Below are 23116 nucleotides of genomic sequence, written 5' to 3' on the forward strand. Positions count from 1 at the left end.
CAAGTTGGGGGGGCAGGTACCCCGAGGAAGGGCTTTCTCCTGGGCTGACAACTCTTCCTGCCTGGCTTTTGACTCTGTTATCGTTGTCCCCTCCCTGCCCAGTCCCCTGTCCCACTGGGGGGTCCCATGCCCACCTTGGCGAGCTGTCCCCAGCCACAAAAAGAGCTTTCAGTACCCACTGGATGTCCTGATTTTCCTCCCATGGCACAGGATACCAGGGGAAGGATTTGCCAGCCTGGCCCAGGTGGCACCTGCTGGCAAAGGGGCAGCTTTGGGCTCCCTTTCTGGTGAGGGAGATGCACCCACGGCCCTGGCAGTCTCGTGGCCTCTGCACTGTCCTCAGCAGCACCCACACATGACGTGGGTGGGGAGCACCCACTGCCTGCACCAAGTGGGCCCCAGGGTCACAGTGATGGCAGCTCTCCAGCTGGGACAGGCAGGAATTCACAGCAGGGATGATGCAGGGGCAGGATGGTTCCCTGGGTGCTGGTGGGGGCACACACTGAGGGTTTCTGGGGCCACTGCTGGCCCCAAGCTGCCTTTCTCTGGGCTACCTCTGCTCTGAGATGGGCTACTGGGGAGCAGCTGCTTCCGAAGGGAATAAAACCACATCCCAGGGGGTGCTGAATTACAGCATCAATAATATTGATGGTGCCATCCCCTGCTCCGAGTGTGCCACAGCCACAACCTGGCTCCCCCACGTCCTTCATGGGGATCCTGTGCCATCCCCCCACCATCATCTCTGCTGGGGGGCCCTGGTGGTCCCTGCATCCCCCCAGTGAGCCCAGTGATGAGGCTGTTTGGAGAAGCTGGGGCAGCCACAGCTCCCAGATGAGCAGCTCCACCTCTGGGGTCCTAAAATACACAGAAGCCAAGGCAGAGGTGGCAGCAGCTTTGGCCTCAAAGCAGGAATTTGCCCTTTTTATTACAAAAGGATGAAGGTTCCCCACCCCCATCCCTCCTCGTGGTACCTCTTGGGCACAGAGTAAATTTAAAACCACTAATTTGATTTCGAACTGCAATTAAGGAAGAAATGGGGCCTTTCAGGAGTAAGTGTTGGGTGACAGCCCATTTCTCCAGCCCTATTAACCTCAAATGTCTGCTTGCTCCAAGGGGGGTCTGGGTGTGCTGCAGGAGGATGGGGACAGGAGGGTGGGGACTGCCCTCGTGTCAAAGCTGCAGGTGAATTAAAGTCATTTCAAAGTCACTCTGACATCCCAGGACCTGAAACACTCTCATGGCCTGTTGAGAGTGAGCTCTGTGCCTCCAAGAGGGGTTTAAAATGCTCCAAGTCCCCATGGCTGCTTTAACATGTGCCACAGGAGCAGGTTTGGCCACGTGTGAGCAAAGATGCTCCCAGATGGTTCCAGATGAACGGGTTGTAAATTCTCCTTCTCAGTGTAATACCTGTCCTGGGCTGGGGTGAAGCTCTGGACCTTCCCATTTTCCATGGTGGCCCATGATGGAAGAGGGGCCTTGAGGGGTTAAATGGCTCCTGGGACAACCCTTCCCCAAATGCTCTGGTTTGAGATGTGGGAAGGAGCAGGGTCAGCAGCTCTCTGCTGGTTTGGGGTCAGCCTTGATGATGATGATGATGATGGTGATGATGTTTCCCAGCTGTTCTCCCCCAAAACCACCTCCCACAGTCTGCTTCATCTGTGCTGGGGGTCAAGCAGGGCTCTGTGCTCCTGCTGCTGGCTGGGTGGGCAGCCCCAAGCCCTGACCCCATGTGTGGCACTACCAGTCCTCACCCTGCCCCACATGAGAGCTTTCCCAACAGGACCTGTTCCCAGCAGCACAGAGCTGGGGGAAGGATCAGGTCCCACGGGGAGGGCTGGGCTGTGTGGGAGCACCATGCCAGGCTGGAAGGATGTGCCCTTCTCTGGCTTTTAGCACCCCGAGGTGCTGGCAGCAGGAGTGGGGAGCACAGACATGCTCAAGGTGCATCGTGTTCCTCCAATATCCTCATGGGGACAGCTGTGGCCTGGTTTGCCCAAATGACAGTCACCTCCCCCAAGTAATGTAGAGCAGGGACACGTGCCAGGAGTCACAGGCAGTGGAAGGGCCCCCGGGTGTCTGAGCCCCCTCCCTGCAGGCCCCATCCTGCCAGAAATGCCCCCAGCTGGGGCTGAGCTGGTACTTCTCCTGCTGGAGCTGCTCCACTTGGTATAAATAAATATTCCTTGGTGTGAGGAGGGGCCTCTGCCTCCAGCATGACCCATTTCTGTGTGCCCTGCTCCTGATGCTGCCTCCCTGTGCTGGAGGACAGGGCACAGTGTCAGGGGGTGTACTGGGAGCGGGGCATCACCCCTGGATGGGACACAGACCCCACACAGGGGCAGCTGCTGGGTAAGGAGCTGATCAGGGCTGAGATCTTCCTGCCCACCACAGCCACAGGAAGGTCCCACGTGGGCACAGCCCCAGTGCCACACTTGCCATGGGCTCCTCTGCCTGCAGTGGCTGGCTGGGTCCTCAGTGCCACCAGTGCCAGGCCACGGGGACAGAGCAGTGTTTGCTTCCTTATCTCTGCTCAGGACAAGGCACGAGCACGGGCTGGTACTGCTGGGCTGGGGCTGGGAGGTGCTGCAGCGGGGGCTGGAACCCTCTCCTGGGGTGGCTGGGGACCACTGGCTGTCCCCATCCCCTCCTCGTGTCATCGTTGGGCCCCAAGGAGACACGCTCAGCCCAGACCAAAAACTGAACTCAGCTGGACACTGCCATGAGACAAATGCAAGTTGTATTTCCAGTCCGTGCTGGGGAAGCCCAGTCTGTCTGCTCCAGGCAGGGGCAGTGCAGCCCATGGCACAGCCCTGCTCTGCCCCACACAGCCCCTCCAGTGTCCCCAGTGCAGGGAGGGCTCCTGCTCCATCTGTCCCTTTGCTGCTGCAGAGATGTGTCACCTGGTGCTGGGTGAGATGGGGGTGATGCCCAGCTCCAGGGTCACCTCCCTCGGCTGCCTGCTCCAGATCCTTGTCCGCTTCACCAGCAGCTCCAGAGCATCCCAGGTGCCCGGGATCACCGGGTTGCTCCCAGGCTGGCATCACCACCCAGCCCCGGCTCCTGGGGCAAAGAGGGAGCAGGCAGTGCCCCTCTCCCCACGCCTGGCTGAGCCCAAACCCAGCGCTATTTATCGAGGATGAGGAAGAGCATCACCATCAGGACGATGGGGAGGAAGATGAGGAGCAGGCTGAGCATCTCAGCTGCCAGCAGCAGTGCCAGCACCAGGAGGTAGCAGCAGCGGCAGCGCCGCTCCAGGCGCCCCAGGCGGCGGATGAGGCAGGGGGGGTAGCGGACACAGGGCAGGCACCCAAACATTCGGCTGGTGAGGAACCGAACCTGGAAACGATGCTCCAGGGCTCCGGCCAGGCCCGGACGCCGGGGTGGCAAGGCGGGAGGCCGAGGAGCGGCCAAGGTCTCGAGGGTGCCGGGCTGGGCATGCAGGAGGAGCAGCTCCTCTTGCAGCTTGCAGATCTCCCACTCCAGCATCGGCGTCTTCTGGCGGCAAATGGGGCAGCGCACGCGGCCGAACTCGGTGCCGGCGGCCGTGTCCATGATGGCCCGGAGACAGGCCCGGCACAGCCCGTGGTTGCAGTTCAGCAGGGCGGGTTTGTGCCACTGCTGGTCGTAGGGCTCGGTGCAGATGGGACACTCGTCCTCGGTGCCCGCCAACACGTGGCAGGGCTCTGCCGCTGCCTGGCTGCTCGACGTCTCCTCTTCCTCCTCGGAAAGGCTCAGGACGGAGCTGGAGGCACTCTCCAGGCTGGATGAGCCCCGCTGCCACGCTGGGCTCTCCCCGCGGGGCAGGATGATGGCAGCGGGGGTGCTGGGAGGGTCCTGTCCCGCAGGCAGGGAGGCACCGTGGGTAGACAGCTTGTCATGCCCGGGCAGGAGCGGCTCAGTTGCTTCCTCCAGGGGTGGCAGGTCCCGGGGTCCCCAGGCAGCACCAGGTACCTCTCCGCAGAGCTGGGGGGGCTCCCCAGCACCCCCTGACCCCACAGTCTGTCCCTGCTGCCCGGCACAGCTCTCCCCAGCAGCTGCCTGCACCGGGCCAGGCTCTGCCTCCGCCACCGGCCCCAGGGGAGCGAATGCCCCATGGCCACCCCCCTCACCCACCTCTCCCCGAGTCCCCTCGGGGCTGGGTGCAGGATGTGGGTGCTGCTCCAGGGCAGGGGGTGCCATTCAGCACGGCTGTTTAGGAGGGGATTTAAAGGCAATGGCGTCCCCACGGTCCCATCATCCCTCCGACACAGTCCCAGGCCCTCCTCTCCCAGGCCGGCAGGTCAGGACCCCCCGGAGCAGGGCACGTCCCCATCACCCTCACCCACAGGCCACCCCCCAAAGAGGGGCATCGCCGTCAGCATCCAGCAGCCGCTTCTTCCTCCTTCTCCTCTTCCTCCTCCCCAGGGCCAAGGCAGACGGAGACGGCACGGAGCTGGGTGCTGCCCCGCCAAGGGGTGCAGGGGGTGCCCGGGGTGCCTGTGCAGGCAGAGCCTGCCCGCCCTCGGCCAGGCGGGGCTGGGGCCGAGCCTGCCTCTAACCGGGCTGGTTTGGCAGCTTCTGGAAGGTGCTCAGGCGCGGGGCCGGCAGCCACGGCCGCACCAATCGGTGCCCACGGGAGCCGGGGAGGAGCTGCGCTCCCCGCCGCCTCTGCCCTTCAAAACCGGAGCCACCCTTGTGGCCAATGCTCGCCACACCGCGGCTCGTGGGGCACGGCCACATGGGCGCTGCCCTCCTCCCAGTACAGCCCCCCCAGTTAGACCCAGTCCAGCACACCCCTGTCCCCCTGCGTGGGTCACCACACCTTACCGTGCCCCAGGAGCAGCCCGTGGGGCTTGGAAGGAAGAGCACAGCCTGGATAGTGCCCCACGCGAGGGACAGTGCCACCGGGTGGCTGCCGTGCTGCAGATCCACGCTGTCCCCTGGGGCACGGGGACACCCAGCCCAGCAGAGGTCTGCAGGAGCAACACAGTGGGGTGGGGAGAGCCCAGAACACCCCAAACCCCGGGGCACCAGTGCAGGGACCTCGTGAGCAGGTGTGTGGGAGGGTGGCTGGGTCACAGGTGTGGTGTGGCACTGCTGTCCCTTCCTGTCCCAGACTGTGCCCGGGGACTGTCCCCCACTGATTCACGTCCTGAGCCCTAATTGCTATTTATATGGCAACACCAAGTTCCCTGAACTGGGGGAGGAAGGTGCTGGCACTGGTCCCACTGGGCCACCAGCAGAGCCACCAGGGTTCACGGTCCTGTGGCTTCCAGGGAAAGGGCTGGAGGCTGCCAGCTCACAGGGAAAGGGCTGGAAGCAGCTCCCAGGATGGGGTGAAGGATGGGTCCAGCCAATGCGATGGTGCTCAGGGAAAGGGATAACTCAGTGGGAACTGGCACTTGGGGAGCTCAGGCCTCAGCATCAAGCAGGCTCAGGAAGAGGAACCAGGAGAAGAGACAAGAGGGATGGAAGCTTCCTCCTGCACCCATCCTTGCTGCCCTTGGCCACTGGGCAGTGGAACTGGTCTGTCCAGGCAGTGAGCACTGCAGCTGCTGACTAATGCCAGGGTGGAGAGAATCCCATTCAGCAACTCACTTCCTCCAGGTCCTACCACAAACCAGGGCCACCACCAGAGCTGCAGCTCTAGCCATGCCCTGGGGCAATGCTGCTCACCCAGCACAGAGACCCCAGGAGCTGGAGCAGGAGGGACAGCAGCTCAGTCACAGGCAGATGCCAGCCAGCAGCATCCCCCCCACACAGGGGGGATCCAGCCCTGCTCCAAACCCAACTCCCAGGAGACAGGTTCATCCTGCCCCCTGCACCCTGCTGCCATCAGGGAAGGGCTGGTTGGGTAAATCCACCCCCTCCGCCGTTTGGGATAACCTCATCCCAAGGATGATGCCAGGGATGGATCATTTTGCTGGCTCCTTTATTCAGGCAGAGTTTAAGGGAAAAGGGAGGCAGGGAGCCAGGCTTAGGACCAGGTTTCAGACTGGAAACGTTGGGACCGTTCGAGGGCTGCTAAATGCTGCTCTGCTTCCGAGGGTGAGAGCCCACCTTCCAGCTGCAACACTGCCTGCAGGGCTTCAGACACAGCCACTGGCATCTGCTTGGCATTCCTAGAAAAGAGAGGAGGCAGGGGGATGGAGGGCGAGCAGGAAAACCAGGGGTATACCTGCAATCCCAGTGCCCCCACGAGTGGGGCAGCAGTCACCAGTGGGCACCCAAGCCCCCACCCCGGCACACAGCACGGGCTGCCAGTGCAGCAGGGTGATGGGAACCCACCTCACCCTGCAATATGGGCTCCTGGCACCCAATAAATGACAGGTTTTGGAAGGCAGCTCCTACCACTCCCTAGAGAGCAGCACCGTTACCCAGGCAGCTCCCTACTGGCATCTGCAAGCAAAGATGAGGCCTTGGCAGCCAGGCCCTGGCGAAGAACCATCACATCACCCTAACCCTGCCCTCTGCATTGCTCCATTTCCTCTCACCCTCATTACTGGGACATGAGGAATATGTAGGAGTCATAAGTTATCAGCAGCAGAGCAGGAAACCATCCTTTCATCTCAGGGGAAACATTTGATGGAGAAGATGTCTGATCCTGAGCTGGGTGAGACTGCTGTGTGGGAGCAGCCGCCCCCATCCATCCACTGCCTCCTCCTGAGCAACCCAGAATGATTGTTTTGGTGGTCAGATTTGCAACCAAAGCCAGTCCAAACCTCAAAATAACAGAAATGGTGAAGAAAACACAAGCTCCCGTGTGGAAAACAGATGAAAAGGATTCAACACTTCCAAGCACAATTATTTCTTATGGGAAATTCAGAAATTCAGATTTTTTTTTTTCCTGGAGAGCTTCATTTGATGAGCTGACTGTGCAACAAAAAAACATCCAATAAAAAAATTTCCCAGGCTGCTCCAATTGGCACGAGCATCTGGCAACGTCCTTGCTGTTTCCCAAGAACAAGACAGAATCCTGACTTGTGTTTGAAACTGATTAAGGTCCCAAAATACACAGAAAGGAGGTCTTCTTTTTTTGGAAGAGTCATATTGTTTCTGAGTCAGGCGCTGATATGCAGGCACAAGATAATGTAGCTGAGCTTGTGATGGAAAACATGTCAAGTATTTTTTGCAGAAAGAGAGAGACATTTTCAACCTTTTTGCCCCTGGGAGAGAGAAGCTGGGTAAAATCAGGGAGAAGATAGAGCCCCAGCTCCTCAGACCCTGCCCCAGCCAGCAAGGGAAGGCAGAGGCACAGTGCCAATGGCCCAGGGCCACTGCTCAGGGACACACAGCCCAGGAATCACTTTACTCATCTTTCTCCTGGTGTGGTTGAAACTGGGAATACTATTTTTAGCAGGGAAAAAAAAAAAAAAAGGCAATTTTCAGGCCAATCTACACCTTCCTGTTTGGCACCTCACTGGCAGTTCCCAGAAGATGTCTGGGGGCCAAGGAGCATCCCTGTTATCCAGGGGTCTCTCAGTGCAGGCTGTTCAGGAAGGGTGGGAAAGTGCCAACAGGACAGTCACCTCCTTGTGCCAGGAGGATGAGGCTCTCAGATCCCACCTGCCTGACCAGGGTCACCCCATGCCAGGGAGAAAGACCCCATCTCAGAGCAAGCCTTGTGTCCAAAGCAGCATCTCCCAAAATCCCACAACGGGGGCAGCCACGCAAGCCCCCCTCTTCCCAGGACACTGAGGACAAGGAATCCTCTTAGGCTGCCTCCAGGATGTTTCTCATCAGCACCAGGAAGCATTAAAGAGGATGGAAGGGGCAAAGGAGAGAGCCACCAGGACATGGCAGATGGGCTGGGGATGGAGGTACAAACCCCAAACCCCAAGTGCAGCTTAACAGAGGAAAGCAAACCCAATCCTAATGTGTGGGTAGGAATCCCCAGGCTGGGGTGAGGGCCCCAGGAATCCCCATGTTGCCACGAGGCACAGCAGGCCAGGAAGCAGCACAGTGGAGCAGTGGGCAGGTGGCTCTCCTCTTCCTGGGCAGTAAACAAAAATCTCCTTGTGCCAGGAATGCAGTGAGGTCAGCCTCACCCTGAGAGGCTCGGGGGAAGTTCCTGCTCTCCTAGGAGACAGGCAGGAAAGAGCCTCCTGCAATTGCTGCTCGTGTCAACAGCAAGGCAGAGGTTTGCACAGGGCTTCCCAGGTCACGGGGTGCAGGACAAACCCTGTCACCAGCCTTGCACCAGCTCCAGGAGCCCAAAGTGTTTCACAAGGCTCCCCCCAGGCAGTGGGGCAGCAGCCTCCTCCCTGCCAGCCAGGCAGGCACAAGGACAGGCAGGTTGAGGGCTTTGCCCAGCAGGGTTCAGTGCTGCCTCCAAAGGCCAGACCCCACTTCTTGGCCAACTATTTGAGACTCAGCCCAAGGAAACCACCTGGTGAGTGACTGCACTGGCAAAGGAGGGAGGTTGGGGTGCAACATGGCTCAGCCCTGCCTTGAGAAGGCAGTTTCGGGTGCAAAGAGAGACCCAGGATGTGCCCAGGGTCTCAAAAGCTGTTGCTCATGAGCCCCAGCACCAGTGGGGCTCTGATATTTTGTGCTTTAAATGCCTTCTGCCCACCCAAGTGGCCACAGGAACTGCACAAACCTTTCCCTACTGTTTCACTGAGCCCCACAGGAGAAGCAGGACACAAAGAGGATGGGGCTGTCCCATGAGTGGATTTGCTGTGGGTCAGAGCCCAGGCAGCCAGCAGGCAGGTGACACTGGTCACTGGCACTGGTAGCTGGAAGGACAGGCACACAGGGGCAGCAGGAGCAACTCTCCCATGATGCCAGCTCTGCCCCTCCTAGCCGGAGCACAGGGCAGGTGGGAATTGGCCCTCTCAGCCCAGAACTTGCAGAGCAGGACAGATGCAGAGGATGAAGAAGCTGCTCCCTCTGCAGTGGTCACTGCAGCCCCCAGGGACCTGCTGGGGTGCAAGATGTGCTCCCTCTGGAGGCTGAGCCATGGGAAAACCTCCAGGGAGGTGGAGATGCTTGGATGTGCAGCTCCCTGGAGACAGGGAGACCTCTCACTCACCCAGCCAGGTAGATGTGAGCATTCCCAGCCCTCAGCAGCTCCCACACCAGCCTTCGGTTCTCCAGGATGCGATGCTGAACATAAACCTTCTCCTCCTGCAGGGAAACACAGAGCTGAGCTCCAGCTCCAGCCCCAGCTCCAGCTCCAGCCCAGCCCTGGGGACTGTTCTCAGGGGCTGTGAAGGGTGAGTCCCCTGGGATGGTGGGAGATGGGTGCTGCAGAAAGAGCTTCTGTGAGGAACATGCCCCAAGTAGCCTCCACAAATCCTTCAGCTGCTTTCTACCAGCCCCAGTGAACAGCCAGGGCCATGAGCTGGGGGTGGGGGCTGAGAAGGCTCCTTTCCTGTCTTTTCCTCTCCCAGAGTGGGCAGAGGAACCTCAATGTCCCAGAGACCCTTCCCCACACCCCTGGCTTCTGGTCCCAGCCCTGCTGGAGACCTGGAGTTGCTGGGAAGCTTTTAGGGGGAACAGCCTTGGCCCCACACCTTGCTCCTCTGCTCTGCTGAGGGACTGGACAGGCTCTGGGCACAGCCCAGCCCAACCAGCAGAGCTTCCAAAGGGTTAATCCACAAGACTTAAGGAATCCAAGCAACTGCCTACGGCCTTGGCTTCCACCCAAGAGGAACACCATTGCCAACGTGCCTGAATTCATGCTCCTCCATGACAAAGGTGACACTGTGATGGAGGCCAGGCCCTCAGCCACACACCCTGAGCCAGGAGCACAGCCTCCTCCTCCCCACCTCCTCCTCCTCCTCCCATCCAATCCCAAAGGCCACAAGGAAGCTTTTGCTGCCTTCCAGGCTGGAGTTGTGCATGGGAACAACACCCAACCCTGGCTGTCACAGGAGCTGGTCACTGCCTGGTCACCGGGTCCCACATGGCTCCAGAGCCAGGTCACCCTGGGCACAGCTCTGCTGCTCTGACCTGGCCAGCAGGGATGGCAGGAGGGAAAGAGGGATGGCAGGAGAGGAGGAGGGATGGCAGGAGAGGAGGAGGGATGGCAGGAGGGAAAGAGGGATGGTAGGAGGGAAGGAGGGATGGCAGGAGGAGGGAAGGAGGGATGGCAGGAAGGAAGGAGGGATGACAGGAGGAGGGGAGGAGGGATGGCAGGGTCTAAGGTTGTCCCACACACCAGGGCAGCTGGCTGGTGGCTCAGCATCATTAACACTAATCAGCTAAGTGCTGACAGAGGCTGTGCCAAGGAGGCTGAGCCTCCAAGGGGGTCATCTGAGGACCTGAAGCTACCTGGAAACCAGAGCCACTCCAGTGACAAACTCAGGTCGACGTCTCAGCTAAAGCCCAGGGCAAGCTGCTGAGAATTAGCAGAGCTGCACCACGGGGACAAAGGGGACCTTACAGAGAGCAGAGGGAAACCCTGCCCAGCTACAGAGCATCTCAGCTCCTGCTGGCTCTTGGAAAACACTTTTTTTTTGATGAGCCATGGCTGTGGTTTCTCTGAGAGCAGCAGCTCCAGCAGCCCAGAGCAGCAGATGCCACTGGGGCTCCTCACTCACTACCCTGAGTGAGTGGCACTGGAGGGAATGGGCACACCACAAGACCCCCACAAGAGGGTGAGGGTCCCACAGGCTGGCAGAGAGGCACACTGATGTGAGTCCCATCCCTCCAGAGTCTGTGGGGGCAGGAGGAGGCTCTGGGGCCACCCTCCAGGTTTAGGGAGCAGCAAATCCCCCCTTCACTGCCTGAGCCATCAGGGGGAAGGCAGAATGGTCACCACACAAACCTCTGTGGGTCATCAAAGCCTTGGAAAGCTCTCAGGGAGGCATCCAACCCATGCCTTACAAAGGACTGGAAAAAAGGTGCTGGCTTCATGTCAATGCATGCCCACTGCCAGAAGAAAGGGACTGACTGCTGCAGCTGGGCAACCTAGAAATACTCATTCCCTCTGAGCCTTTTGATCACATCTCTGTTCAAAGGCAGGCTGAGCACTCAGTGCCAGAAAGGGACAGGGCAGGGCATAGAAACAAAGTCCCAGCTCTCAGAGCCTCTCCAGAAATGTCAAGAGCCCTGCAGCCTGGAGAGGGGCTGAGAGCTGCCCAGTAATGAGGCTGCCTAAAAAACAGGGAAGCAAAGCAAGGGGCTGAGCTGTGGGGCTGCTCAAACCCCTGGGGAGCTCCCTCCTGCACAGCTGAGGGAGAGCTGGCAAGAAGCCCAAGCCCCTCAGCTTCAGCCACCAAGAGACATGGTGGGGAGGGTGGCACTCAACCAAGAAAGTTTATTGCCTGGTGACCCCCCCCCTGGGAGGCCTGGGAGTTTTTTATCACTCAAAGGGCTCTGTGATGCTTTATCTGCTCTGGCACTTGCCAGCCCCACGCCAGGAACCCTTCCAGCTCCACTCAGCCAGATGTGTCCTGGCTGGGCAGCAGCACTCTGCTGCTCCTGGGGATCCCAGCCAGCACCCAGGGGGTGCAGGAGGGCCAGGTGACCATTGTGCCACCCCACCAGGCCTTGACAATATGCACAGGGGCCAGAAACATCAGTGCTGCTTCCATATCCACCTTCCCCCCCTGGGAACTAACCTGGTCCCTGGAGAAGGCAGTGAAGAGTGTCAGGAAGCCCCTTGTCACCAGCTCTTCCCACTCTGCCTGGCAGTAGAAGTCCTTGGATTTCTGGCGACAGCCAAAGAACAAGCAGTTCCCTGCAGAGAGCAGAGCAGGAGGGGTCTGCTGGGTGGGCAAAATGACCTCTGGGGACCTGGTGCCCACGGGAGCTGCAGGAGAGCCCCAAGGCTCTCACCTCTTTGTCAGGCCTGTCTGACAGCCCTGGCCTGGCAGACTCAGAAGGACTGGGGAACTGTGTGAGCATGAGGCCAGGTGGTTTGTGGCAACCAGAGAGCCCTGGGTGCAGGGAGAGCAGGAGGTGAGGGGCAGGTTGGGCAAGAAGAGCCCCCCAAGGCTGCCACTTCCCCTCCTCCAGCTTCCTGCTGAGACCAACAGCTGAGCCAAGGAAGGGAGGGAGGGACAACTCCCTGTGCAGCAGAAGAGCTCAACAACCCCCCTCCACTCACAGAGAGACAAGAAAACCTCTGCAGAGCCCTGCCCTGAGCCAAGGGGCAGCCATGCAGCATGGGCTGGGAACAGCCACACAGGCTCTGCCCTCACCTGCCCCAAAGCCCAGCTTGCTTCTGCCCAAACACAGCACAGCCTGGGTCTGTCCCAGCCCCCAGGAGCCCCCAGTCCCTCCTGCCCACATGCTGAACACAGAGCTGCCTGCAGCCAGGGCCCTCTCTCACCTCTCTGTCCTTGTGCCACCCTCTCCTGGATGGCTGCACGGAAAGGTGCCACCCCTGTGCCAGGGCCAATCATGATCACAGGGGTGTCAGGGTCAGCTGGGAACCTCATTCCTCCTTTCTTCACCCAAAGAGGTACCCGGACATCACCTGCAAAAACAGACTGGTGACCATCACCACTCTGCAGAGGGCTGTCCCCCTTCCCAGCTCTCCCAAGATGCTCCAGAGATGGACAGCACCACCACCACCCCAGTACCAAGGCACCCCTGGTGCCACAGGCACACTCTGGGTGTATGAAAAGCTCTTCAGCCCCCTCACCACAGTCTCTACAAGCACCTGAGTGAACCTCAGAGCAAGACAAGAACCCCACAGCACACAGACTTCTCCTCACTCAGCTGGTGCCAGGGCAGAGAGCAGTGCAGGTGAGCAGAGACCAAAACCTGGCTGCTGAGTCAGGGAGGACCAAACCTGCCACCCCCGGGAGCCAGAGGAGGGGTGAAGATCCCTCTTTAGGTTCTCAGGGAAAGCCCAATCTTGTCCTGGAGTCATACAGAACAATTCTCCACCACCCTGCAGCAGGGAGACCCTCTGAGCTTTCCACACTTGAGTGGGGCCCAGCTGGAGGGGTTTTGTGGTTACAGCAGCAAGCACAGGCTTCATGGGACAGCGTGGATGGGTCTGGGGGTGTCCAGCCATCAGAGCACTACCAGCTCCAGGACATCAGCAGCAGCTCACTGGGAGAGCAGGGCACACTGGCAGAGGGAGCAGGAGCATTGAGCAGCTGAGAAAACCAGGTCAGGGGCTCAGGACAAGCTGGAGGAGCACACTGTGCTCTGGAGAGGATGGGAACAGTGAGGAAGGATGGATGATCCCTGTGAGCTCAGCCTCTCCTCCCAGGCCAGTGTGCTCCAGTTCCCAGTGCTGGTGCTGGCTGTGGTGCTCCACCCAGCAGCTCCAGCTCCTTCCAGCACACATACACAGCTCCACCACGGTCCCAAGGGATCAGAGCTATGTGGTGTGGCAAGCACATGGGGTTCCCAGTAAGCCCAGTTACCTTGCTCTGGATTGAGAGAAGCCAACCAGGTAGAGCAGAGCCCCCGGCGGGGTTTGCTGAGCCGTGTCCTGTACTGCACCACTGCCATGAGGATCTGGATCCTGTCAGGATGAGCCTGTGGCCAGACAGGAGCCATGAGGAGTTAGAAGACATGCAGCAGTGTCCTGCAGGAAGAGCCCAGCACCTCCTCTGAGGACAAAGCCTGTGGCCCAGCTCCTGTCAGGGTGCCAGCAACGCTCATCCTGAACCAGCCGCTTGGAGACAGAACGGAGCCCAGATCCCTTCCAGTGGGAAAGGGTTTTTCCCAGAGCACTTCCAGTGGGAAAGGAAAAATCCCAGAGCAGCACTGCACAGCTGGCAACGGCCACAGAGACTGTTAAACCCAACAGGACCTCACTGAGGACCAATGCCACCTACCCATGGGCTGAGCTCTGCCGAGCCACTCGGGTCAGGTCCCACTGCCACCTCCCGGCAGCAGCAGGAAGCACCACTCCCCCTTCCCCAACACCCCCCTTCTCAGCCTCTGTGGCACCACATCCACTGCCCCCCGGTGAGGAGGGCACCGAACCTCTGCAGCACACAGGGACAGCCCCAGCACCTGAAGGGCTGCAGGAGGACAACTGCCCAAATCCAGAGGTTGGCACAGCCCTGGGCTTTACATCCAGCGGGTGAGATCACAGCAGGGCAGGGGGCTGGGTGGGCTGTGGGTGCTCAGAGGGTCCAGGAGCACAGCCTGGGGGGTGCAGGGCACCAGCAGTCAGACCCTCAGCTCTGAGCACCAAGCGGCTGAGAAGGGCTGAGCTCTTACCAGCATGGAGGAGGCAATGGAGAAGGCGCGGGGTCTGATGCGAGGGATGAGCTCCAGCAGGTAATGGGGTGGGATGGCAGAGGTGGTGTGAGGGAAATCCCACAGGGCCTGCATGGGGATAAAACTCCATGGGAGTAAAACCTGGATCAGCCAGCAGGCAGCCTGCCTGCCTCCCCAGGGAGCAGAGGCTGCCCCACACCCCTGCACCACCCTGCCCTTCACCCAAGGCACCAACACCCCTGTCCCACTGCCCCCCCTCACCCCCAGCCTGCAGCACGAGGCCCCCACATGGCTCAGGGGATCTGAAGGAGATCATAACCCCCAGTGGAAAGCCAAGGACACTTTGGACATGAGTGAAGTAAATTCAGTTCCTCAGCCAAGAAAAATCAGCTCATCACTGTGGCCTTTCAGCACTGCAAGGGGGCCCGTAAGAAATACGGGGACAAACTTTTTAGCAGGGCCTGCAGTGACAGGATGAGGGGTAATGGATCTAAACTGCAAGACAGGGAGATTTATCCTAGGTATAAGGAATGAATTTTTTACAATGTGGGTGGTGAGACACTGGCCCAAGGAGGTGGTAGATGCCCCGTCCCTGGAAACATTCAGTGAGGCTGCAAGCAACCTGATCTAAAGATGCCCCAGCTCACTGCAGGGAGGTTGGAGGAGATAAACTTTAAAGGCCCCTTCCAACCCAAACCATTCTAAATCATCTCCCTGGGTGCTTTCTGCTGTGGCACAGCCCCTGGGGAGGGGTCTGCTCTGCTCCCCCAGCCCTACCTCCAGGGTGGTCCTGCGGGGACGGTTGCAGTAGCTGTACAGCTCCTCCTGGCCCTGGGCAGAGCTGAATTCCTGCAGCTTCTCCCTCTCCAGCTCGTTGGGAGAGAAGAAGGACAAGAGGTGGAAGAAGGAACGTCGTGGGACACAGGAGATGTCCAGGTAGTGGGTGAGCAGGTGCTGGATGGTGCAGGGCTGTGGCAAGAGGGCAGGGAGGGGTGTGCCTGCAAGGCAGCAGGAGAGCTCAGGGCAGGACCCCCAGCACTGCCCCACAGCTCCCTGATCCCCAGCACCCACACCAGGGCTGTGCAACAGGCAGATGTCCCCTGTGATCAGCTGCTCCCAGCTCCCTCTTTATCATGCCTGAAGCAGGAGGAAAGCAGAGCTCCAGGCTGGGGCAGAGCTCAGGGGATTCTCCATCCCAGAGGAGAGGAGGGGAGGGAGCAGCAGGCAGGACCTACCAGGCTCCGTGGGCTTCAGCACAAAACTCCTCTGGGGATCCAGACGCAGGAGTTGGCAGAACTGCTGCACATCCTCGGGGCAGTTCTGGGGCTGGATCATCACCACATCTCCTGCACAGAACCTGTGGATGCAGCAGGACCTGGCAGGGGCAGCCACGGGGCAGGTACACAGGCACAGCAGTGACAGCAGCACCAGGGGACAGGCCACTGCTCAGCCACATTTCCAGTGTCACTAACACCCCACTCCCTGGGCTGACAAGGCAAAGGGAGCTGCCACGTCCCCTTGTCCCTGTCACAGATGGGGGACAGGGCAGCAGGGACCACATCCAGGAGGCTGCAGGCTGAGGTTTCACTGAAGAAGGGGAGCAGAAAAGGAAAGCAGCCAAAGGGCCAGGAAGATGCTCAGAGGGCTGGAGCAGCTCTGCTGTGAGGACACTGAGAGAGTTGGGGTTGTTCACTCTGGAGAGGAGAAGGCTCCAAGGAGACCTCATTGTGGCCTTTCCAGTATCTGAAGGGGCTACAGGAAAGCTGGGGAGGGACTTTTTAGGATGTCAGGGAGTGATAGGACCAGGGAGAATGGATTCAAACTAGAGGAGGGGAGGTTTAGATTGGAAGTTAGGAAGAAGTTCCTCAGCATGAGGGTGGTGAGACCCTGGCACAGGTTGCCCAGGGAGGTGGTGGAAGCCCCATCCCTGGAATTTTTTACAGCCAGGCTGGATGGGGCTCTGAGCAAACTTCCTGTCCCTGCCCATGGCATAGAACTGGATGATCTGAAAGGTCCCTTCCAATCCTGAAAATTCTGTGATCCTCTGACATGCAGTCCCTCAGAGAGAAGCTTGTGGGGTTCAGGAAAATGCTCACGTGATTCCCGAGCCGGTGACATCGAACTCGATGAGCCGGACATCCTGGAAATGGGATTCTGCTGTCACTCTCTGGTTGGACACCATCCGGGCAGGGAAGGGATGGAGCTGGGAGGGAAAAGCCCTGGGAGCTGGGGGCTGGAGCAGGCCAGGATCTGGGTGCAGGGAGTCCTCATCCAGATAGTGCAGGGTGTACTTTGGGGGCAGGCTGTGGGCAGAACGGTGCAGTGAGGTTACCTCAGCTCCTCTGCTCACAGAGCCCCTGAGGCTGGGGGCAGGGAGAGGCCTGAAGTCTCCTCCAGTGTCCACCACCCATCATCCCTGTCCCCTGGAGCTGGCCTGGGGTGAGGGAACACAGACTGCCCCAGGGAGAGATGCCTCCTTGGCTAAGAAGCTCTGCCAAGGGCTGAGGCACATCAGGACAATAAGATGGGCAGAGCCCTGATGGGGCAGCTGAGACACACCCAGGGGACAGGGGGACACCCAGAGAAAGATGGGACAGCCATGGCCAAAGGCCAAAGGATGCTTGGGACACCCAAAGCTGTGTGGGGAGGTTTCCTGGGCACACCTCCAGCCCAGAGAACAGAGAAGACAGCAGAGCACCTCAGAGCAGGCAGCTCCAGCAGCCCCTGCCTACCTGCTGCACTCACCAGACATCTGGACTGATGATCTCAAGGCCAGGAGGCAGAGGGTACAAGGTGAGGATCTTGTCCCATAAGGCCAAGAGCCATGGATCCACCACTGCATCTGGTCTGCAAGCAGGAAATTCAGGTTGCAGCAGAGCAGCATCACCCCTCCAGGCCCAAGTGCTGCACCTGAACAACTCTGGGTCACCTCTGGGAAACCACCCTGTCACTCCACAGACACTTCTCCCATGCCTTCCCTCCCAGTTCAGGACTAGAAAAGTCTCAGCCCCTCTAAACTGGGGCCCTCTCTGATGGTTGAGCAGAACCAGCAGCCCCCTGAGCCCAGCTGGTGGCAGTCACCCCCCCTGTGTGAGGAGCACAAGCCTGCACTCTGTGTGACACAGCTGTCCCTGCTCTGAACAGGGCTGGGGCACAATCAGGAGATGTTGGCACATGCTGGGGACACCCTGGACAAGCAAGTGAGCCAGGTCCTGGCACAAGAGGGTTAGGAGCAGAGACCAGCAGAGTCACAGAGGGTGTCAGGAGTCTGCTGGCCACATTTGGGGCACAGGAGAAACACAACCCAAGGATGAGGTAAAGCCCCCTCAGCCCTGCCATCAACCTGAGGACAAAAGTGTAGTGCACCCCAGAGATCCCCCCACCCCCTCACATCCACTGGGCTCTTACCCCAAGTCGTGCTGGTCATCTCCCAGTGCCACTGGCAGCAGAGGGGTGGCCCCAAGCTGCAGCACCCGTTTGTGAAGCTTCTTGGCAATGAAATTAAACCTGAGCAGAGAAACAGCCCCAGCTGCAGAGGGCAGAGCCCCAGGGGCCAGCACAGGCTGCCAGCAGCAGCACTGAGCAGCTCCAGCCAGAGCCCTGCACCCTGCCCAGCCCACACCTCCACCCCAGGGAAGCTCAGAACAAAGGTGGCTGCCACATCCTGGGGCCACACGGGCTGTGCCTGGCATTCCAGAAGGGACTTGGGGAGGTGACACTTCCCTTCAGGGCAAGTTGTACCCCAGGCAGAGAAACAATTCCTTCCCTTTGGCCCCTGGCTGCCCCACGGAGCCCAGGAACACTCCTGGCTCTGTCAGGGACACAGGAACAATTTTTTGGTAAAGAACTGGGACAGAGAGGGCTGGCTGCCACCTAAAACTCTTGGCCCTTGTCCCACAGTTTGGACAGAGAACTCCATGGCCTGAAAGACACCTCTGACACACTGCAGGGAGGGATCTGCTTGAAGATGCTGGAAGGGAAGAAACAGGCAGGAGGGTTCCTGGGGGTTAGGAGGGACAGGGGCTGGCAGGGAAAGGATTTTTAGGGCTGCTGAGAATTGTGTTTTGATGAGCAGCTGCTCTAGAGCCAGATTCTGTCTCCTTTTGCCTCTTCATTTTCCAGCCACCCTCATCTTGCCTGCAGCCAGAGCTGGGAGGAGAAGCTGCCCTGGGCAGGCAAGGAGCTGTGGAGCTGCTTACCTGGGGTAGGAGGAGTCACCCAGGCCCAGCACAGCATAGTCCAGCTGGCAGAGGGAACCCTGGGGCAGGTTCTTCCTGAACAGAAACCTCCAGAATGCCTGCAAGGGACAGAGCTGGGGAGTCACAGTGCCACCAAAAGGGCCTCCCCTGCCTGCCTGGCCCCTGCTTCACCTTCCCATGGGCAGGGTTGGGGAGGTTAAGCCCCTCCTGCCTCCTCTGCTGAGCCCCAACAGAATGGGAAGTGTGACCCCCTGCAGAGGTGACCCTGGCAGCAGCCACCACCCCCCTCTGCCTGGAGGTCACTGCCCTCTAAGGTCCCCACAGCAGGACAGGGACAGAGCCCCTCCAACCTCCTGCCACCTCCCAGCTCCCTGCCCATCAGTACCAGAAAGGTGAGTGGTGCTGCCCCAAAGCTCCCCCCTCCCAAAAGAACCACTGCTCAAGTTGCTTCAGGAAAGAATCACAGAATCATAGAATCGGCTGGGTTGGAAGGGACCTCCCAGATCATCAAGTCCAACCCTTGAAATCCCAGCACTGGACCAGGAAGATCACAGGAATGTGGGCAGGAGTGTGTCCCTACCTTCATGTTGTCAGGGGGGTCACCCTGCCCCGTGGTGGCACACACAAACACCACCAGGGGCTCGTTGATGAGGTTGGCCTGTGGGGACAAACATGGGAAGGCACAGTCAGGTCACCAACAGGTCCCAGCTACCACCACACACTGCTCATATGGATCCCAAGGAACAGAAAACACTTATAGAATCATAGAATCATAGAATGGGCTGATATGAGGTGGATATAAATGTGTAGCAAAGCACACGGCTGGTTATGTTCTGATCTAGGATTCTGGTAGCAAACCACAAAATAAAGGATTCTGCTCGAGCACAGTGACAGGGGCTGTGCCTTCAGGTCCTCCAACAAACCTGGGGGTGCTTAAGCATTCAGAGGGGTCAGTGGAGATGCAGCAGGTGCCTGGGGACCCCCTCACAGCACTCACTCACCACATCATAGTCATCCAAAGCCACCACCCTGCACTGGAAGTGCCTTCGTTTGGCTTCTCGACCAATTCTCTCAGCTGTGTCCTCAGCTGTCCCCGTTTGGCTGCCAAAGAGAACCAGGAGTTTCCGTTCCCCCATCTGCAAGAGTTGGGGGAGAGGCTCAAAAAGGGGGCAGGGGCTGAAAGCAAAGCCCCAGCCCCGAGCCCCCAGCCCTGTCACAGAATGGTCACAGTTGGAAAAGACCCCTGAATAAAAATTATGGATCAATATCGGTGTCACCCCCTGGGGCACGTCCTGCAGTGCCTCATCTCCATGGTTTTTACACACTTCCAGGGCTGGTGACTCCACCACCTCCCTGGGCAGCCCATCCCAACCCCTGACTGCTCTCTCGGGGAAGAAATTCTTCTTTAGATGGAGCCCAAACCTCCCCTGGGGCAACCTCAGCCCATTATCCCCCTAAATCCTATCACTGCTCCCTTGGGAGCAGAGCCCAGCACCCACCCCCCTAAAACCTCCTTGAAGGAGGGAGGGAGAGCAGCAGTGGGGTTGTGGGGAGCAGCAGTGGGGTTGTGGGGATCAGTGGGGTTGTGGGGAGCAGCAGTGGGGTTTTGGGGATCAGTGGGGTTTTGGGGATCAGTGGGGTTGTGGGGATCAGTGGGGTTCTGGGGAGCAGCAGTGGGGTTGTGGGGATCAGTGGGGTTGTGGGGATCAGTGGGGTTGTGGGGAGCAGCAGTGGGGTTTTGGGGATCAGTGGGGTTTTTGGGGAGCAGCAGTGGAGCTTTGGGGAGCACAGAGCCTCTTCCCAGCCCCCTCACCCCCAAACTGAGCACCCGGGACCCCCAGCATCTCCTCTCAGACCCCAGACCCTTCCCTCACTCGCAGCAGCCCCAGGGAGGGCCCCGCAGCCGCACCCCAGGGGCAGCCTCGGCACCTCCGACCCAAACCGCGATCGCTTCCCCCCCGAACCCTCCCGACCCGAACCCCCTCACTCACCCTCTCCCGTGACGTCACCACTCAGCGACGCCTTCCCTTTGACGTCATCGTCCCGCGCCGCCCGCCCAGGCGCTGGGGCCCGGGGCGGCCTCCCGGTCCCTTCCCTCCGCTCCTTTTCCCACCTTTTTTTTTCCCTTTCCCGATGTTTCCCCGGGGCCGGGACGATGCTGTTCTCCCTGCGGGAGCTGGTGCAGTGGTTGGGTTTCGCCACCTTCGAGCTGTTCCTGCACGGCCTGGCCCTGCTGGCCTTCTCCGTGCTGCTGGTGCTGAAGGTGGACGGGCAGGCCCCGGCTCTCTCCTGGTGGTTCGTCTTCGTCCCTTTTTTCGCCGCCGACGGGCTCAGCACTTATTTCACCACCATCGTCTCGGTGAGGCTTTTCCAGGACGGGGAGAAACGTTTGGCCGTGCTGCGGCTCTTCTGGATCCTCACCATCCTCAGCCTCAAGTTCGTCTTTGAGATGCTGCTGTGCCAGAAGCTGGTGGAGCACACGCGGGAGCTGTGGTACGGGCTCATCATGTCCCCCGTCTTCATCCTCCTCCAGCTCCTCATGATCCGCGCTTGCCGGGTCAACTGACGGCCAGGGAGCAGGCTCCGGGTCGCTGTCGTCGTCCTCGTCCCTCCCCTTCACCCCCCGTGGCCGGGGTCGTGCTGAGCTCTCCAGGGAATCCCGGACTCCTGACAAGGACTTTCCCTTCCTGCACGGAGTGGTTGGTGGCAGAGAGGTCACGCAGGTCCTGAGCCCTGTGACCGAGCATGCTGCTGGGCTGCATAACGTCAGAGTTCTTCAAAAGATCCTTTCATGCTGCCTCCTTCTTTCAGTCCCTTCAATCCCTGGTGTCAGTGCTGGAACATCCTGCCCTGCCAGCCCTGCTTCGGGTGCAGGTTGTTTTAATTTAAAATAAAAATGCATGGAAGGTTTAATTTTATTTAAAGTTGGTTTTTTGTTTTTTTTTTTTTCCCTGGGAAGCATTTGTACTTCAAACTGCTGCCTGGAGAAGGGGAATTGCCCAGAGCACAGCTGGTTGTAGTAGGTCTCCTCTTACCCCCAGAGTGCTGCCAGCCTGTCCTGTCCCCTCCCTGCCTCTCCCAGGCCACACTTGTGATGCTGCTGCAGCACTGGGGTTCATTTGTTTCCCTCCCCTCTCTCTGCCCTGAGCTCTGCACCTGCAGGGTCTGATGGGGCCAGGCTCTGAGCCAGAGAGAAACGGGGTGTGTAATTTTGTATTTTGGAACAGGAATGTGTGGGGTTTTCTTTCTGCTTCTGATCCATTCCCTAAATATCCAGGCAGGGGTGTTGGGAGCAGGGAGGTCTGGGCAGAGGAGCTCTCCTGGCTGAGCAGGGGGGTGGCATCACTGAGTTTGGTGTCACACACTGTCCCCACAGCCCCTGTGCACCTTCAGTGCCAATGTCCAGAGAACTCCCAGCACCAGGGAGGGGAGGGACACCCCACGAGGGTGCTGGGACTGCTGGATCTGTCCCTCCCATCTCTCCAAGTCCTGCAGAGCAGAGTTCTGACACCTTTGTCCTGCTGACCCTGTTGACCTGAGGGGCTGAGCTTCCCCTCCAGCCTCAGCTGCTCATCCTGCTCCCTGCCCCCCTCCTCCCCGTGCTTCCTCCCCTCTGCTGCTCTCAGGATCTCCTCCAGGTGGGATCTGGGGACAGGGAACTGCTGGAAAAGCAGCTCTGCAGCTCAGAGTCACTGGGACCTGAGGAGCACCAGGAACAGGATGATGGAGCTGATCTCCTGCAGCAATGGAAGAAGCAGCTGCTCCTTTTCTGGGCACCAGGAGGGTTTCCCATAGTTGTTCCCACAGACAACCCCATGGATGTCCCTTCCCACTGCTGCTGGCTCCTCCTGGCTCTCCCGGTGATGGGAGGATCCATGACCTGTCCCAGATTCATCCCATCCTGGGGTTCAGCCCCTGCTGCACCCCGTGTCCTGCTCCCCAGTGTCCCCAGTGGCCTGGTGGCCTCTCCTGGGCTGTCCCAGGGTCTGGAGCTGGAAATGCAGGACAGGAGGACCCATCCTGCTCCGTCCTTGGCACTGGGTCCCAAGCTCTGGGCTTTGCCTCACAGAGCTGCTCCTCTCCTGTGCTGTGTCCCTCACACGTCACCCCAGAGCTGCCCCTGAGGCTCCCCCAGTCTGTCAGCTTCCAGGGACAGGGCTGGTGGCCCTGTGGCTCACCCAGAGTGACACCAAAGCCCCAGACACCACCCGGGAGGAGGGTGCTGGCTGCTCCCTGCCCGCTGCCACCTCACGCTTTGTCCCCACTCTGTGTCCCTGTGCCCACAGCACCTCCCATCACGCCAAGCACAGTCCCAGCCAGGGGTGTTGCCTCAGCAAGAGTCACTGGTGTGGGTCTGGGGGTAAAGGGAGGGGGGGACAAAGCTGGGGTGGTCCCAGGGGACAGGAGAACAGAGAGGACCTGAGCTGGAGTGGAGCAGCACGGCCTCTGAGTCAGGAGGGGACACTCACTGGGTGCTCTGGTGACAAACCAGCTGGATAATAACACCAAAGAAGGGGTCAACCAAACCAAAAAACCCCAAACCCAAACAACAAAGATCAAACAAATGAAGGTGTCCTCAGTGGTGTCCCTCAGTGTCCCTCAGTGTCCCACAGCCTGGCTGTGTGGCTCTGCAGTGGCACAGGGACATTTCCTGCTGCTGAGTCCCAGCAGGGCTCGTTTGGGACTGTCACCCCCCAAGCTGGCAGAGAGCAGTGTCACCAGGGTGTGGTGCATGACACGGGGGGACAATGCTGTATCCAGCCCTGTGCCACCAAACCTCTGAGAGCCTCTTCCAG

At 59.5% G+C, this 23116-nt stretch overlaps 3 protein-coding genes across 5 annotated transcripts; 1 reads left to right on the forward strand and 2 right to left on the reverse strand.

Moving 5' to 3' along the window:
• Positions 1–2720: 2720 nt before the first annotated feature.
• Positions 2721–4502, reverse strand: LOC139806454 (ring finger protein-like). The gene has a single exon (XM_071766064.1). The coding sequence runs from the start codon at positions 4177–4179 to the stop codon at positions 3124–3126; it is 1056 nt and encodes a 351-aa protein (XP_071622165.1). The 5' UTR covers positions 4180–4502; the 3' UTR covers positions 2721–3123.
• Positions 4503–5897: 1395 nt separating this feature from the next.
• On the reverse strand, positions 5898–20413 carry NDOR1 (NADPH dependent diflavin oxidoreductase 1). Of its 3 annotated transcripts, none has more exons than XM_071766061.1 (15): positions 20312–20413; positions 19322–19456; positions 18901–18978; positions 18321–18418; positions 17530–17628; positions 16867–16968; positions 16218–16424; positions 15357–15478; positions 14899–15119; positions 14122–14229; positions 13314–13428; positions 12263–12409; positions 11550–11668; positions 9014–9108; positions 5898–6101 (listed from the first exon to the last, which is right to left on the reverse strand). In XM_071766061.1, exons 2-15 carry the CDS (start codon positions 19454–19456, stop codon positions 5957–5959), a joined length of 1791 nt encoding a protein of 596 aa, XP_071622162.1. In that variant the 5' UTR covers positions 20312–20413; the 3' UTR covers positions 5898–5956. The 3 variants fall into 3 exon arrangements, with proteins under 3 accessions (XP_071622162.1, XP_071622163.1, XP_071622164.1); XM_071766062.1 differs by lacking the exon at positions 20312–20413 and adding an exon at positions 20195–20216; XM_071766063.1 differs by lacking the exons at positions 19322–19456; positions 20312–20413 and having other exon boundaries at positions 16854–16968.
• TMEM203 (transmembrane protein 203) lies at positions 20359–21238 on the forward strand. The gene has a single exon (XM_071766067.1). It carries the CDS (start codon positions 20476–20478, stop codon positions 20884–20886), a length of 411 nt encoding a protein of 136 aa, XP_071622168.1. The 5' UTR covers positions 20359–20475; the 3' UTR covers positions 20887–21238.
• Positions 21239–23116: the final 1878 nt, after the last annotated feature.

This window comes from Heliangelus exortis, chromosome 22 (assembly GCF_036169615.1).
Source record: "Heliangelus exortis chromosome 22, bHelExo1.hap1, whole genome shotgun sequence".
In the NCBI taxonomy this organism is placed as follows: Eukaryota; Metazoa; Chordata; class Aves; order Apodiformes; family Trochilidae; genus Heliangelus; species Heliangelus exortis.

Coding starts and splice junctions, on each gene's coding strand:
- LOC139806454 (XM_071766064.1), bottom strand. CDS start 4,179: ATGGCACCCCCTGCCCTGGAGCAGCACCCACATCCTGCACCCAGCCCC.
- NDOR1 (XM_071766061.1), bottom strand. CDS start 19,456: ATGGGGGAACGGAAACTCCTGGTTCTCTTTGGCAGCCAAACGGGGACA. Junction 12,410..13,313: donor TTCTCTCAATCCAGAGCAAG/GTAACTGGGCTT, acceptor CTGTTTTTGCAG/GTGATGTCCGGGTACCTCTT. Junction 6,102..9,013: donor GCTCACATCTACCTGGCTGG/GTGAGTGAGAGG, acceptor TCTCTTTTCTAG/GAATGCCAAGCAGATGCCAG.
- TMEM203 (XM_071766067.1), top strand. CDS start 20,476: ATGCTGTTCTCCCTGCGGGAGCTGGTGCAGTGGTTGGGTTTCGCCACC.